Here is a 15128-nt window from a genome sequence, read left to right on the forward strand (position 1 = left end):
CGCAGTTAGGCCCTTATGCATGCTCACCGTCGATATTTTCGGTTTTCAAATCATGCCTTTAAACTATTGGTTCTGTTCTAAGAGAAAGAGGTGACAATTGGCTTTTTCCTCTTTTATTTCTATTTCTATCTCTATCTCTATCTTTATCTATCTCTATCTCTATCTTTATCTATCTCTATCTCTATCTTTATCTATCTCTATCTCTATCTTACGCACATGAAATCGGCCAATCAGGAGCTGGTTCACGTTTGACAGAAAAGTGGTTCATTTTCACCCCCGTATTACCTCTTCTCTTAGGTTCTGTTCTGCTCAAAGACATACCAGACTGCACAATAAAAAGTTTCATAAACTGAAAATCAAAACGACCTTTCTCGCTGGCATTATTTATCAATACGGAATTGTAGTCCTACAACCTTTCATTTTCATTTTCTCCAACATGAGATCCTGCTACGCCTTCCGTTGGATCGTGCTGTAGGTACTGGATCTTTCTTCTTATTGAATCCTTGAATTTTCAGCAGCTTCGTAATGACGGTAGTTCACTCAATTGTGGTGGAAGCTGCCAATTCCTTGTAATTGATTGCTTTCAATACACGAAACGAAAATTAATTATTTTATTCATGTGTTTCACATATACATTTTTGCCAAAACTTCAGCCTTAAACATTCCATAAGACAAACCACATAGGTCCTATAAGAATGCATAAAAGGTATGTGTGACCGCTTATACATTTCATTTGGCACATGATCTTCATTAACTTTTTGCAAGGCGTCTGCTTATTAGTTGACTTATACATTTTATGAATAAAAAGCAATAGAAATTTGCCATAAGGTATAAGGAGATTTCTATCCGTGTAGGTATCGATCCGAGCTTTAATCCTCTACTTGATCCACCATTACATTTTTTTCGGTTTGGAGTTGGAAAACCACAGGCTTGCTGGGATTAAGATACAAATTGCCGTGAAATTTTGTAGAGCAAAACAAAATCAACAACGAGTACCGTGTTATAATTATTCGTTTCGGTGACATTAGGTCACATACACAGTCACTGTTTATGAGCAGTCTCACTAACATATGTGCTTCAAAGTTTCACTTTTGATTGACAGAGGCGCTGTTATCAGTGACGTTTGACATTTGTATGGGAGAAGGGAACAGTTGCCAGTCTTCTTGAATTGTAGCCTTCGATTCCGATTAGGCCCTTCGGACTATTTCTTCTAGAGCAACATCTGATAATGTCCTGTGTGCCGAATGTAAACAGTGACTTTAAACTAACTACACCATTTGATAGAGCAAACTTACTCTGCCAGATGTTGCTGTTGGTTTTCCTGAATGACTCTTGATCCGCAATAAATCGACGTTTAAGCCCATTGTTTACATTTGGAACATGGGCCCTTTTCTCATGTTGCTCTAGACTTAACTTGACAGTTCGCGGTCGTGAGCTGATCTATTTGGCTTTTATTTTAATTCTAAAAGCATATTGGTTTATGTTATCTGGATCCTCTGGATCGTCATTATGGTGTAAACAAACGGATTGGATGATAATTGCTCTAAAAATCGCCTAGCGCACTCTACATAAATGATGCATCAAAAGAGCCTATCGGCTCCGTAAAGTTTTGTGTCTAACAAATACACAATTTAAAAAAAAAACTTCGGTTCAGAATCTTTCATTTTTGCAAGATTTTTTTTTTGTAAGAGAATCCAGATTTCTGCCATTTTTTGGGTGCATTTTCCAGTTATTTTTGAAAAAAACTGTTGGCAACCCTTGCTCAGCTTGAAATATCAGCATTACTTTCTTAAAACCGCTGCTAGAAGATTGTCTAAAAACTGCTCGACAATATGATAATGACTTAACTTTTTGAAGAGCATCCAGTTTGAAGTTCCACATATGTCATGTGCTAATACCTGACAGAAGTAGTACACCCAGATAGATCAAGAAACTTTGCCCTATACGATTTTTTTACAATTTTCAAATTATCATTTTTTCACCATCGCAAGAAAGAATCGCAAATCCCTGGCATGAGTATGTATTAGACTGATGCAAAATTTGAAATTTCCGCTCCACAGTACTCCAACGGCTCCAAATTGGGTCCTGATTAGCGACTCCAAATTTTAATTCATTAAGTTAGAAACTGACTTGGCACAAACCATTTCATGTTTGCATGGGAATTACTTTGGAAAAACGCATTTTTTGTTCATATCTTTCTGACAATTCACCACATCACTCTGTTTAAGAAAATATAGATATGCGTGTTGACAATTTTCTCAGCTACAACTTTGTTGAAGACCACTTTTCAAAAGGAAGGAAGAACAAAAGTTATTAATGATTCAAGTCACTGATGTCTTATGATTATGCTTAATCAACTGTTTAGCGGGCAACATTGGTTTTTCTGACGCGTACAATAGAGCACAGAAATCATGGCTACTATGTCACACTGCAGAATACAGTGTTACCCACAAAACGGCTGCTTGATCATGCCGTAAGATTATCAATCTGTTAAACAATTAATAACTATTTAATATAACGTATTGCTGAAAAACAATTTTCCGCAAAGTTGTAGCTGAGAAAATTTCACATAAGTATAGCTATAGCACTTTTTAACACTGCAATCTAGAAAATAATTAGAAGACTATGAACAAAAAGTTTGGTTTTCCCATATAAACTTCAAATGGTTTGTGGCAAGTCAGTTTCTTACCAAATGAATTTAAATTTTGGGAGGCTAATCAGGACCTGATTTGAGACCGTTTGAGCACTGTGGAGCAAAAATTTCAAATTTTGCATCAGTCTAGTATATATGTACATATGGCAACGTCACCCATCAGTATCAGTAGGCTTGTTGGGTGGGACACCACTGAAGTTTGGATTGCTTTGTTTTTATTGAATATTTGAATTGCTTTCTGCTCCGAGAAGCAAGCAAGCACTCAATAACAGCAACAACAACAACAACAACAACAACAACAATACATTATTCGATGGCTTCCGAGAATCTGCTCCCGCAATGCCTCTTCGGAATGCTTGGCTTAATAATATGCAAAAAAGAAGAAGGAGAACAAAGCTTTTTTGTCGGAACACAATAAGTAGCAATGGGCAACACCACAGACAAGAAACAATGGATTGCCGGCCCGGAGTTGGTCGGACGGACAAGAATTTCCATATATTAAAACATTCTTAATAGTTGCCGAAAGCTTCATACAGATGATGTTTGTTTGGTGAATAACCGACACAGAGAGGGACCGACCGCGTTTTCCCCTTTAGTCGTCCATTCTTCGGAGAACCTACGTCAACCGAAGTTGGATGAAACGAGTCCGGGAAAATATGATGCAATGGGAGGGAAAAACCCTAACCTATAACTATGCTGATGCAGCTGATGTACCTATACAAAGATGGTGGTTGAAGTTTGGAATGTGGAACAGGGATGGATTTTCTGTGTGATGTGGTTGCTTGAACAAAGGAACTTTTTCCAGTGAATATATAGCACTAAATCTTGCTACTTATGCATGCTGCTACAGTGGGCGTCCGATTCGGTAGTTTCAATCTTTCCAAATGTGACTCGATCCCATGGCGAAAGAAAACAAAGTTTTGACGACCGAACCTTTAAAATGTCACATTGACATTTGATTGAAAAAAAAGCTGATGCCTTACGATAAATTTTAATTTTGGGTGTACAAGCGCTAAACAAAGTCAACGTAAGTTTTCTCCCGTTGACATTCAACAGCTAACAACGGAATGTCATTGCTTGTAACAGGACTGAATGTACGTAACCAGAGCAGAAATTATCTCGAAACGCTGTCGCTTACTTAACTGCCTGCCTTTTTCTCCCCGGGCTCCAACTTATTCCACTTCAAGAAACACAACATCTTTTGCAGCAGCCCGCAGTTTCCAGACTTTGTCTGCTGCTGTTATCAAAATGTGAAATGTATTCCTGTCACATGCACTACTCACACCAATAATCCTCCTCCTCCCCCTTCCTTGGCTGCTCCGGGAACCAACCAACCGACCAACGACGCTCGCGTCTTCTTATCTCGTTTCTTTTCGGCGAGGTCTTTTTTTTTATTCCATCCGATTTCGGCTCCTCCCCTCCTACCATTTTCCTTTATGCGATTCGATTCGCTTGGTTTCGATTTCACGTAGGATACTAAGAGACCACCACCACACGAGTGGAACTTCGGACCAGAAAGAGGCTCCCACTGTTATTTGCGAACACTAGCGCACCTAGCGGTAGAAGGCATCTTCTGCCTGCAGTTAAGATAGGCAGCATGCTATGATAGTGTGAGTGCACATAGAAAGCCCGTGTGGAACGCTACCACAACACATTGCTTGCTGAGTAGCAAAACGAGCCACTTTTGATTCATCGATTTGTTTGCACTTCCCCTTCTGTTCTGTGCCACCACCCAACCAACTCCAACACACCACCTGCCTGCGTGATTTTGTGGCGTTCCGGCAAGTTCCAACCGCTGATCCAACTGGTGCACGGGTTGCCAAGAGTTTTTGAAAAAAACTGGATCCTCATAAAAAATTGATTTTCTTGCAAACAGGCAAATTTATGAACTTTTCAAGATTGTTTATGCCTAAGTTTTTGTTTTTTTTTTTTCAATTTGTAGCCGAAAGTCTTTAAATCAAAGAAGTTGGATCAAAATGGAAAAAGTTCACTAAATTTTGATCTGTAAAATTTGACAATTATCCAATAGATTCGACAATGGCATTTGCGAACTTAGATCCCTTACTCATGGGGTGACCAGCAAATCCCGATTTGCAATTTCCAGGTTTTTTTCCCGGAATTTTGGAAATTTTCCCAGTGTGCGATACACATTTAAAATTAAGTATAAAAGCAAATTCAAATGGGTAATTATTAAGATAGCAGCAAGTTCGGAAGAGGATTGCCCGTAGGAGGATTGTCCGTAGGAGGATTGTCCACAGGAAGATTGTTCGAAAGAGGGTTGTCCTCAGAAGGATTGTTCGAAAGAGGATTGTTCGCACGAAGATTATTTGGAGGAAGAGAATTGTCGGCAGCAGTGATGGAAAAGTTCATCAAAGTTCCCTATGACTCGCGAACTTTTCCCTTGGTGAACTTCGTGAAATATCGCGAACTTTTCCAACACTGGTCCGCAGGAAGATTGATCAGAGGAAGATTGTCCACTGGACGATTGTCCGCAGGAAGATAGTTCCAGGAAAGATCTTCAGAGACAATCAATGACGTTCAAGGAAAACGTTGGGGAACGACACTCATCCTGATGCATGTTGCTTCAAAAAAGATATGGCAACACTGTGACGGCATGCGAGCGGAATTGAAAGAATTTTCGGAATAGACAGAAGGATCAACAGGGATATTCAGGATATACTGAAAAATAGACAAAAAATCGAATAAGGATGTCTGGAGAAAAAAAGTTCTGACTGATGTTCTGGATATATAAGCAGAATTTTATGGATAAATTTGATGGGGATACAGGATGCATCCGAATGTATCGTTCCCCCTGGAACATATAAAGAGCTTTAGAGTTCCGGATAATCTTCTTCCTCCACGTACTCCTTGACTCGTCGGAAGCAGACAATTCTCCTTTAAACAATCCTCATGCGGACAATCCTCCTTCGAACAATCTTCCCGCGGACAATCATCTGACTGGCGGGATCTGGTCCATTCGGTCCTCGCTACACAAGGATCGTACCTGGGTCCGCCTTGCATGATTTCTAGTTGGACCCCCAACAATTAAGTGATAAAACTGATTCCATTTTGATCAACATCAACAATGACATTAATCCTAGCTCTGAAGTTCAGGTTAGGAAAAAAGTTAGGTTAAAACAAAACGTCAGCTATTGTTGGTAAACAAACCGACAGCATTGTTGACAGCATTCCCCCATGCACTCAAAAATATAACTACCCACAAATCTAAAAAACCTACTACTGCGTGCACTTCCATTCTATTACCGAGAACCATGATTTTTCGATAAATTCCTTCCACGCTATTGGTCCTGACCTTTGGGTCCATGGTTTCAACGATCTTGACTGGCTTCTGAGCGACTTGAAAATACTAGTTAAAAAATCCCTCTGAAAAGCCCTCTGTCGAGCTGGTCGGAAAAAGAATGCCCACACGTCAAACTCCGTCAAGCATTTAAACAGCGGAGGAACAAAAGAGACGACTAATTACCGGGGCCTCAGCTGTTTACATCTCATTGCGCATTATCTTGACTATTGACAATTCGCCTTTTTCGGTCACTCTGTAACTCTTTACTCCTATGATAAAATCCAATAAGCAAACATCAGTCTGTGCGTGAAACATGGTGAACATTTTCTTACCCTTTCACTCCTATGAAAATCCGAAACTTTCCGAAACGAACTTTTTGTCAGTGCAAACCTCAACCTGAGCTAGGTTTCAAAAACAAACGAACAAACTGACGTTTGTTGTAACTGAATAATAAACGAATTCGCTAATAGATTGTCAGACACAGGGGCCTGACTGGCGGCCATGTTTTTGATGCTATCATCTGCTCTTGTCTTTCTGCTTATAACACGATTTTCCGTCACTTTCCACCATGTATACGTCAGGCGGGTCGTATTTAAGGCTCTGAACCATTTGGTGGATTATTTTAACTTGTAGTTAAAATTTGACAGATGGAAAGTTATCGATGAACACTGCTATCCGAGCTTTGTTATTTCTGACAGACAAGAAGTTAAATTTTGACAACCGTGGGTTGAAAACCGGTCGATCGACAGCACGGGGATTTTCGAACATAGAAAATAACTTTCGAAAAGTCACTTTTAACCACGAGTTAAATTTAATTTGGCAAATGGTTCACAGCCTAAATAAGGCCCGTGATGTTGCCTACTGTCAAACGTATATGATTGATATGGGGTTGCCAGTCTCCCGTGTCAAACGCATATGATTGATATGGGGTTGCCAGTCTCCTGGTCAGACCCTTAAGGGATTTTACCAGCAGTGAAGAGTCGCAGAGTCGCCGTCAACGTCAGTGCTGACTGAGCATACAACCACACACAGCAAAAAAAAATTAATATTAAAGGGTGATACGGTCAAAATTTGGTCAATATCAACTTGACGTATTTCTTTCAATTTTGCATTTAAAAAACCTGAACACCCCTCATTTTGAAGGTGTGTGTGTGTGTAGAATGTTGCTCCTATTTTGATTTTGGAATTCGCGAAAATCCGAGCTACTCGCACGCAAAGTTGGCAAAATCGCTCAAAGTTGCCAAATCAACCGTTACAAATGTAATTAAAGTGTTTGGGGAACGTTTGTCGACAGCCAGGAAGTCTGGATCGGGGGGAAATCGAAAACCGGAAGCCGCTGAGACGACAAAGAGAGTTGCCGGTAGTTTCAAGCGAAACCCTAACCTCTCTCTCCGAGATGCCGCAAATAAGCTGGGTGTATCGTCTACAACTGTGCATCGAGCCAAAAAACGAGCCGGACTATCGACTTACAAGAAGGTAGTGACTCCAAATCGCGATGATAAACAAAATACGACGGCCAAAGCGCGATCCCGGAGGCTGTACACGACGATGCTGACGAAGTTTGACTGCGTGGTAATGGACGACGAAACCTACGTCAAAGCCGACTACAAGCAGCTTCCGGGACAGGAGTTTTATACGGCAAAAGGAAAGGGAAAGGTAGCAGATGTTTTCAAGCACTTGAAACTGTCAAAGTTCGCAAAGAAATATCTGGTTTGGCAAGCCATCTGTACCTGTGGCTTGAAAAGCAGCATTTTCATAGCTTCCGGGACTGTCAACCAAGAAATTTACGTGAAAGAGTGTTTGAATAAACGTCTGCTGCCTTTCCTGAAGAAACACGGTTGTTCCGTACTGTTTTGGCCGGATTTGGCATCTTGCCATTACGGTAAAAAGGCCATGGAGTGGTACGCCGCCAACAACGTGCAGGTGGTTCCCAAGGACAAGAACCCTCCCAACACGCCAGAGCTCCGCCCAATTGAGAAATACTGGGCTATTGTCAAGCGGAACCTAAAGAAGACCAAAAAACTGCTAAGGGCGAGCAGCAGTTCAAGGCAAACTGGCTTTCTGCGGCGAAGAAGGTGGACAAGGTGGCTGTACAAAATCTGATGGCAGGGGTCAAGGGTAAGGCCCGGCAATTCGGATTTGGAAAAGCGGAAGCCTAACTGAATATTTTTCCTGAATTTTATACTAATTGAACTTGAAAAAGAAATTTAATTTGATTTTTTAAATGAACGATTTCACCGATTTACACGCGTTTTCCCTTGACCAAATTTTGACCGTATCACCCTTTACATCCAAGAGGATGCACTTCAAACATGTCGAAAATCTCATGTAATTTTTATGGCCACGCAAATAAACAAATGCGATAAAAGCAGCGTAATGTCAGTTCATGCACTGTATTAATGATAATGTTGTCCTTTTTGGCAAGTAATATTACACCATATTTTCGACACGATTGAAGTGCATCCACTGTGATGTGATATCAAAATTAATTGTTTGCTGTGTAAATCTGCTTTTCTTTTGTAAGTGCCAATGCCGCAAACGTAAACAATTACTTTTTGCGTGAATTTCTCGAAAATGAAAACACACTCAAGTGATAAAATTGATTTTGACATACGAGAAATTTACGAAAGAAGCTATTATTTATGTTTTCCACATTGGTCCTTATGAACGCTCCTAAGCAACTTTAAAGATTCCGCACACCGTGTCTGTTTGCCTGTGTCTGCTACGTTTCCTGCTTTTACTTCCCCCGCCCAGAACACAAATTAAGCGTGACACGAGACTGGGTCCAACATCTTCCTCACATCTCCAACCTCCTTTCGCCTGCAGCATTTCCCCAACCATCTCCTGGAACTGGACCAACCGGGTCCGGAGCTGTAGCGATTTCCGTTCACGTAATTTCCCTTTTCCCCCTTGAAGATGGGCAACCACAAAAGCAACATCGTCGATTGCCTTACCTTTACCAGAATTTACTTTGCCTGATTGCCCCTGGGAGGGACGTTTTGTCAGACAATACAAGCAGCATTTTGGACAGCTGTGACAACCGGTGGTAAACAGATTCTTAAAAACACCCAAATGACTGCTGTGCAGTCTGATGTAATATTCATCGGACGCTCGAGCACGACAACCAGCGTTATCAAGGCAATAAATTTCATTCCCATGAAGAAGGTGGCAGAAAAAAAAAAACAAAACCATCAAGATGAGTCTGTGCTAATGAGAAAATGACTTTTTCCGTTTTCCCATCTCGGGATTGCTAATTACTTTCCCACTCACTAACCCACCGGCTCTAATCGCATTAAGCTTCCGCTCATCTTCTCCTCTGATCTACTCTACTCAACAGGTAGGCGATGAGATTCTCGCCGTCAATCTGGTGGACGTTACGCGGATGTCACTGGACGATGTGGTGATAATCATGTCGATACCGAGGCGTCTGGTGCTGGCCATCCGACAACGGCGTGGTTCCCGTGGAGCCAATTCACCGGGACCACCTCAAATGTCCCGACCGGAGCAGAAACCCCCGCCGGTGGTCGTCATCAAGCGGGACCTGCGAGACGACGATCTGGACGATTCGGACCGTGCGCCGCGCTCTTCGAGATCCTCCCGGGAGCGACGGACCGGAGATGGGCGGGAGATGACCGAGTCCCGTTCCCGGCTGGGACTGGGCCTAAACAATTACAGTCCCCAGAGTGAACAGTTGGACATGTACTACGCTGTGCGCTCGGGTCAACCGGTGGAGACTCCCAGTTGGGGCTACAAACCACCGCCACCGCCATCGGTTATTACCGAGCAACCGAAGGGAACCCACGGCTTCCAGACTTCGCACTCGTACTATCAGAATGCCGGTACCCTGGAAAGTCTCGCCGAAAAGGTGCACTCCTTCTATCCCAGCGCCAACCGACGGATGTCGGCCGGAACCGGTGTCAGCATGTCACAATCCCACCAACGGTTTCCCCGAAGCGGTTCGGATCAACACCTGCCGCGAGTCGAGTATGCCGATTACCAATCGCTCGGGAGACACACACTGCTTCGGTCTAGTCTAAAGACCGATCTCGTTCAGGCAGCTCCCATTGCCGGCGGTACCCTTGGCCGCTACGGTCGTTACGAACCTCCACCGTCACAACGCACACCGAAATATGCTCCATCGCCACTGGGCGCCACCGGATCCCTCCAGAGGCGTTCCCGTCCGGCGTTGGATTACTCAAGCGATACGGAAGCTACGATCGGTCCTCGGCCTGGCTACTACTACTACAACCACCCGGCCATGGCCAACACGATAGCACGCGGCAGTACGCAAGCCCTCGGAGGTGGCCCCGAGTACGCCAAGTTCAATTCGCTCCCACGCGATCGACCCGGATCCCGTATGGGTCTCCGGAGTCGCATCGGCGAACGTCTGCAGGACGAAAACGACGGAAACCTATCAGCTCCCGAGTACTCACTGCCCATCCGAAGGGATCCCCGTGATCTACGCCAGCGCCTGACCGCCAGTCCATCGATCTTCACCTCGGATGAATACCGAGCTTGGTTGCGGCGAGCACCAAGCAGTTCGGCCATCTGCGAACAGATGCGAGCGTCGCGTGACATCCTAAACCAACAGCGAGCGCATCGGTTCTCCTGTTCGGCCGAGAACATCCACGATGTGCTGAAGAACACCGAAAACATCTACAGCAGCCGGACTGCGCTCACCGGCGGCACACTGGATCGGCACAATCTAACCGGGGCCGGAGGACCCCGTATGTCTTCACTGCCGGTACGGTCCATGTCTTCGCAGCACATTGGGCCGTCCTCAATCCGTTCGCCCAGCGTCCGGCGGATGCGACAACTGCTGGAACTGACACAGGGTGGTCCAGGTGGCGTACCGGGCTCGGCCATGGCAGCCCTCACCGGCCACCAGAGTCCAGCACCAACACCTAGCACAACACTGCCCCGCACCCACCGGCAGATCGACATCAACCCGGCCGAGTACACCAAATACAAGCTGGATAAGCCAGGTAAGATCCAGTAACTTTCCAGTGCTAACCTTTTCTTATCGAATGATTCGATTTATTTTTACCACAGTGGTCGACGCCATCGGAATGTCCGGTATGCTGTGGATCCACCTCCTGGCGGGTCGCGGACTGCGGGCCATGTCCGAAACATCGCAGGCCCAGCAACCGATGATTCGGGACTTGTACTGCGTACTGGAGTGCGATCGCATTCATAAGGCTCGCACCGTCGTCCGGTCCGGTGACCTGCAGTTCGATTGGGACGAATCCTTCGAGCTGGATCTGGTTTGCAACAAACAGCTGGACGTGCTGGTCTACTCCTGGGATCCTCAACATCGACACAAGCTGTGCTACCGAGGTGCCCTGTCGCTCACTACGCTACTGCGGCAATCGCCGATACACCAGCTGGCGTTGAAGGTAATTCTCCATTTACTCAGGCGGAGTCTGAAAACTCACCGCTGTTTCTTTTCAGGTTGAACCCCGCGGAACGATATACCTGCGTCTGAGGCACACAGATCCCTTCCAGCTGTATCGACGGCGAGGTTTGCCCAGCCTACGGGGTAACGTGCCGGCCCTGTTCGGTGCCGATCTGGAGACGGTAGTGACGCGTGAATCCAAGGGCGCTCCCGGATGCGCTCCAGTTCCTATCATTTTGCGTCGCTGCGTCGAAGAAGTCGAACGCCGCGGACTGGACATCATCGGCCTGTACCGATTGTGTGGATCCGCTACCAAAAAGCGATTGCTCAGGTGGGTTCGATCGGAAGTAGAAGAAATATTTGAATTACAGGTTGCATTTCCTATTGCAGAGAAGCCTTCGAGCGCAACAGCCGAGCGGTAGAGCTGACACCGGAACACGTACCGGACATCAATGTGATCACCGGCGTCCTCAAGGACTATCTGCGTGAACTTCCCGAGCCACTGTTTACCAAATGTCTGTTCCAGATGACGGTCGATGCGCTAGGTAGTTCTGTCGCTCAGGGCAGGATCCAGGCACTAACCGTTATGGTTTCTCTTTCAGGTGTCTGTCTACCGGACGATCCGGAAGGTAATGCCAAGCTGATGCTCAGCATCCTGGACTGTTTGCCAAGAGCGAATCGGGTAAGTGTTGGTGAGAACTTTTTTTTTAGAATGTCTCTAACGATTGTTACATTCTCATTGCAGGCGACGCTGGTCTTCCTGTTGGATCACCTGTCGCTGGTGGTGTCCGCCTCGGAGCGCAACAAGATGTCCGCCCAGGCCCTGGCCACTGTTATGGGCCCGCCACTGATGCTGCACTCGTCTAGTGCCGGCCCGAATGAGGAGATCGATCACGCACAACCGATCGCAGTGCTCAAGTATCTGCTGCAGATCTGGCCCCAGCCACAGCACGGCCACGTCGGTGGTACTTCAGGTAACGTAGTCTCTGACTTCCTGCTAGCAAGCCTCCAAATGCAAGTCTAGATGTTGTGTTACTATTATTACTTGATTTTCCGTTTCCGTTTCCGATTTACGAATAATAATTGTACTTCCCTAGCCGAACGCAGCTCTCATTGTATAACCCGCCCGCCAAGTTGTCAATCACGCACGGCATTTTGATTGTTGCATTTTCGTTCGTTCTTTATCGTTTTCCCATCATTGCGTGCAGAAACGGTCAAAAAACAATTTCAGCAACATCATCGAATGCAAAAACCATCCTTCCTTTCTGTAGACCCAAAAATACAGCGGCTCCACCGGTTTAGAAGAATTTATGTTACACTAACCTCACTTTTTCCTCTAGGCACTAGATTTGTCGTGAGTGAAAAAGTGTGGTTAGATGAATCCACACATTGGTCTTTTTGGTGTTTTTCATCATCTGCATCGTTTTCATCGTTTTCATATCACTCATCAGCAAGTCGAAGCAAGTGCCGCCTGTTCATTCAATCTTATCGTTTATCTGTCAAAAGCAGGAATCGCCACTCTTTCTTTTCCAGACACTCACCTTGCGCCCCTCCATTTGCATCCACTTTTAGAAGAACAATAGCCGCAACAAAATTTTCACTAGAAATCCATTTCACGCCTACACTCCTTCAGCGTCAGAACACAAACCCACACTCACATTGTCTCTATTTGTTTTGATCTTCTTCATCATGTGCATCCACACAAGCTGAATTTTCGCTCTGTCTTTCTCTTTCTCTCTTTTTTCGGAACTTTCCGTTTATGATTGAACTGAACAAGTAGATTGAACCGCAGCAAGAATCGGCCACAGCAACACTTCTAGAAGTGTCCAAATTGTCAACAACCTGAATCCCGATTAGTTTTGGTTTCAGTTTATGGTTTTCCGTGTATATATTCGTGTTTTTCTTTCTTTCTGCGAATGCTCCAGTTTTTTTTTTCGTCTCACTTTGCAAAAACAAATTCAACGATAATACTCGCCAAACAAAAGTCACACAAACTCTTTCAAGCCTCTCTCAAGAACACTTACCCAAACAATTAACAACAGTTGGTCCCACCACCGAACGCGGTTGTGAGTGAGAATCGAACAAGAGAACACAAATCAACTAGAGACAATCGAGCTGTCGTCCCTGTAGGGTGTGGCGTTGATCATCGTGTTTATCGTGTTTTAGATAGACCCAATATAGAAAACTACCGAATGAGTGAGCGATTCCTGTCATCATCGTTTTAGGACCTCTTTAGAACCTTCCACCCTATATTCTGTCTATAAATACTCTTCCTCTGTGCTCTTAGCCCTTCTTCTTCTTCTACTTCTTCTTCTTCATTTAGTCTGATCACTTACCCACTATTGCGCTCTCTGTTTCACGTCATAACATTCGGTGTGATCCATTTCCCTGCTCCTACTCCTATCGCGCCGAATTAGATCTCGATCCCGTGTCGATATAAGCCGTTTGTGTTGTTGCCGTTGTTAACCAGAGAAAAAAAACACTCGCTATGTGGTAGATTCATGTTATTCCTGATTGTTGCTCGTGATGACACCTAACCTGGAAATGTAGAGAGAAAAAAAATGCAACAGTTTAGTAATTAGCAATGCGTAACTATGGGAATGGGTGGTGGGCATTTTGCCACTCATTGCCATCTAACTAGTATGAGATAAAGCCTTCTAGTAAGGAACTGTTCATACACTACGTAGACCGATTTTTAGAGGTTTTAGACACCCCCTCCCACGCGTAGACAATCGTCCATAAATTTTTTTTGAAATTTGTATGGACCGTAGACATTTGTCAACCCCTCCTAAAGAGGCTACGTAGTTTGTGAACAGCTCCTAAGGCAGAAGAGTTCCTGTGCTAGTACGTATCAGTCAACGGCTTGGAAAACGTCATTCCAATCGATCTCAAGACTGTCATCAGAAAACCGAAAGAAAGCTGTTCCAATCCAGAGACGATGTTTAACAGAGACGCGCGAAGACTGAAGCCAAAAGTTCCAATTGAACCGTCAAACGCGGTTCCAATCGAGGAATGTAAATAAACACGAGCGTTTCACGACGAAGGCGTGAGGAGTATTGCGATTTCGGTTGATATTTAACTTTTGAGATTTAAATAATTATAATTAAGTTTGCGTATGAAAACTGCAATTTTAAATTGTATGGGCTGTGGATAATTGCCAATCCCCCCTGAACTGTCTACGTAGTTTATGAACAGACCCTTATGTTCTCACGAAACATGCGCTCCAGTGCAACGAAAAACATATACACCGGCCCTGTAACGTTGATCAAGGCGTTTCCGGGGTAATCTGTCAAGATAGTGAATTTGGCGAAAGACTTAAAAAAAAAGGGATTTCTCTATTACTTTTTTCAAGGGACGTATCTGCTTTTGTACACAACGCATTTAATCGTCGGTTTAGCGTAACTGATAGGTCACTCACGCATACTTACTCCACTAGTGAGTATGCGTGAGTGACCTATCAGTAGTGATGGTAGTGTTAGCATGCGTGGGCGAGCTATCAGTTAAGCCAAATCGACGAGTAAATGCATTGTTTTCAAAAGCAGATACGTCCATTTGAAAAAGAAATAGAGATTTCATTCATACAGGGTAGGACGCATGAATCGCAGATTCCATAATTTTGCGCAACACTCTGTAAAATATTCCCTCCAATGCACACAGAAAAAAAACTTGTTGAATGTTATATCCAAACAGCTGCATGTATTTCATACATCAGCTTGAATTACGTTGATCGATATTACATTTATTTCTGCTGTGTAGTATATTTGGTGTCACTCAGTGTT

At 44.2% G+C, this 15128-nt stretch overlaps 1 protein-coding gene across 5 annotated transcripts in view; it reads left to right on the forward strand.

The window, feature by feature from the left end:
- RhoGAP100F (Rho GTPase activating protein at 100F) overlaps positions 1-15128 on the forward strand; it is a 314040-nt gene that overhangs the window by 275509 nt on the left and 23403 nt on the right. For 3 of the 5 annotated variants that reach the window (XM_065223162.1, XM_065223161.1, XM_065223164.1), the window contains 6 exons: positions 9292-10939; positions 11007-11350; positions 11406-11680; positions 11740-11897; positions 11952-12031; positions 12095-12323. In XM_065223162.1, coding sequence (XP_065079234.1) covers positions 9292-10939; positions 11007-11350; positions 11406-11680; positions 11740-11897; positions 11952-12031; positions 12095-12323 — 2734 coding nt within the window. The remainder of the gene's footprint in view (positions 1-9291; positions 10940-11006; positions 11351-11405; positions 11681-11739; positions 11898-11951; positions 12032-12094; positions 12324-15128) is intronic. The other 2 variants (XM_065223163.1, XM_065223165.1) reach the window with 1 other exon arrangement.

Source organism: Ochlerotatus camptorhynchus, unplaced genomic scaffold (assembly GCF_037179485.1).
Source record: "Ochlerotatus camptorhynchus isolate MF236.1 unplaced genomic scaffold, CSIRO-AGI_Acam_v1.1 ptg000185l, whole genome shotgun sequence".
Lineage (NCBI taxonomy): Eukaryota > Metazoa > Arthropoda > Insecta > Diptera > Culicidae > Ochlerotatus > Ochlerotatus camptorhynchus.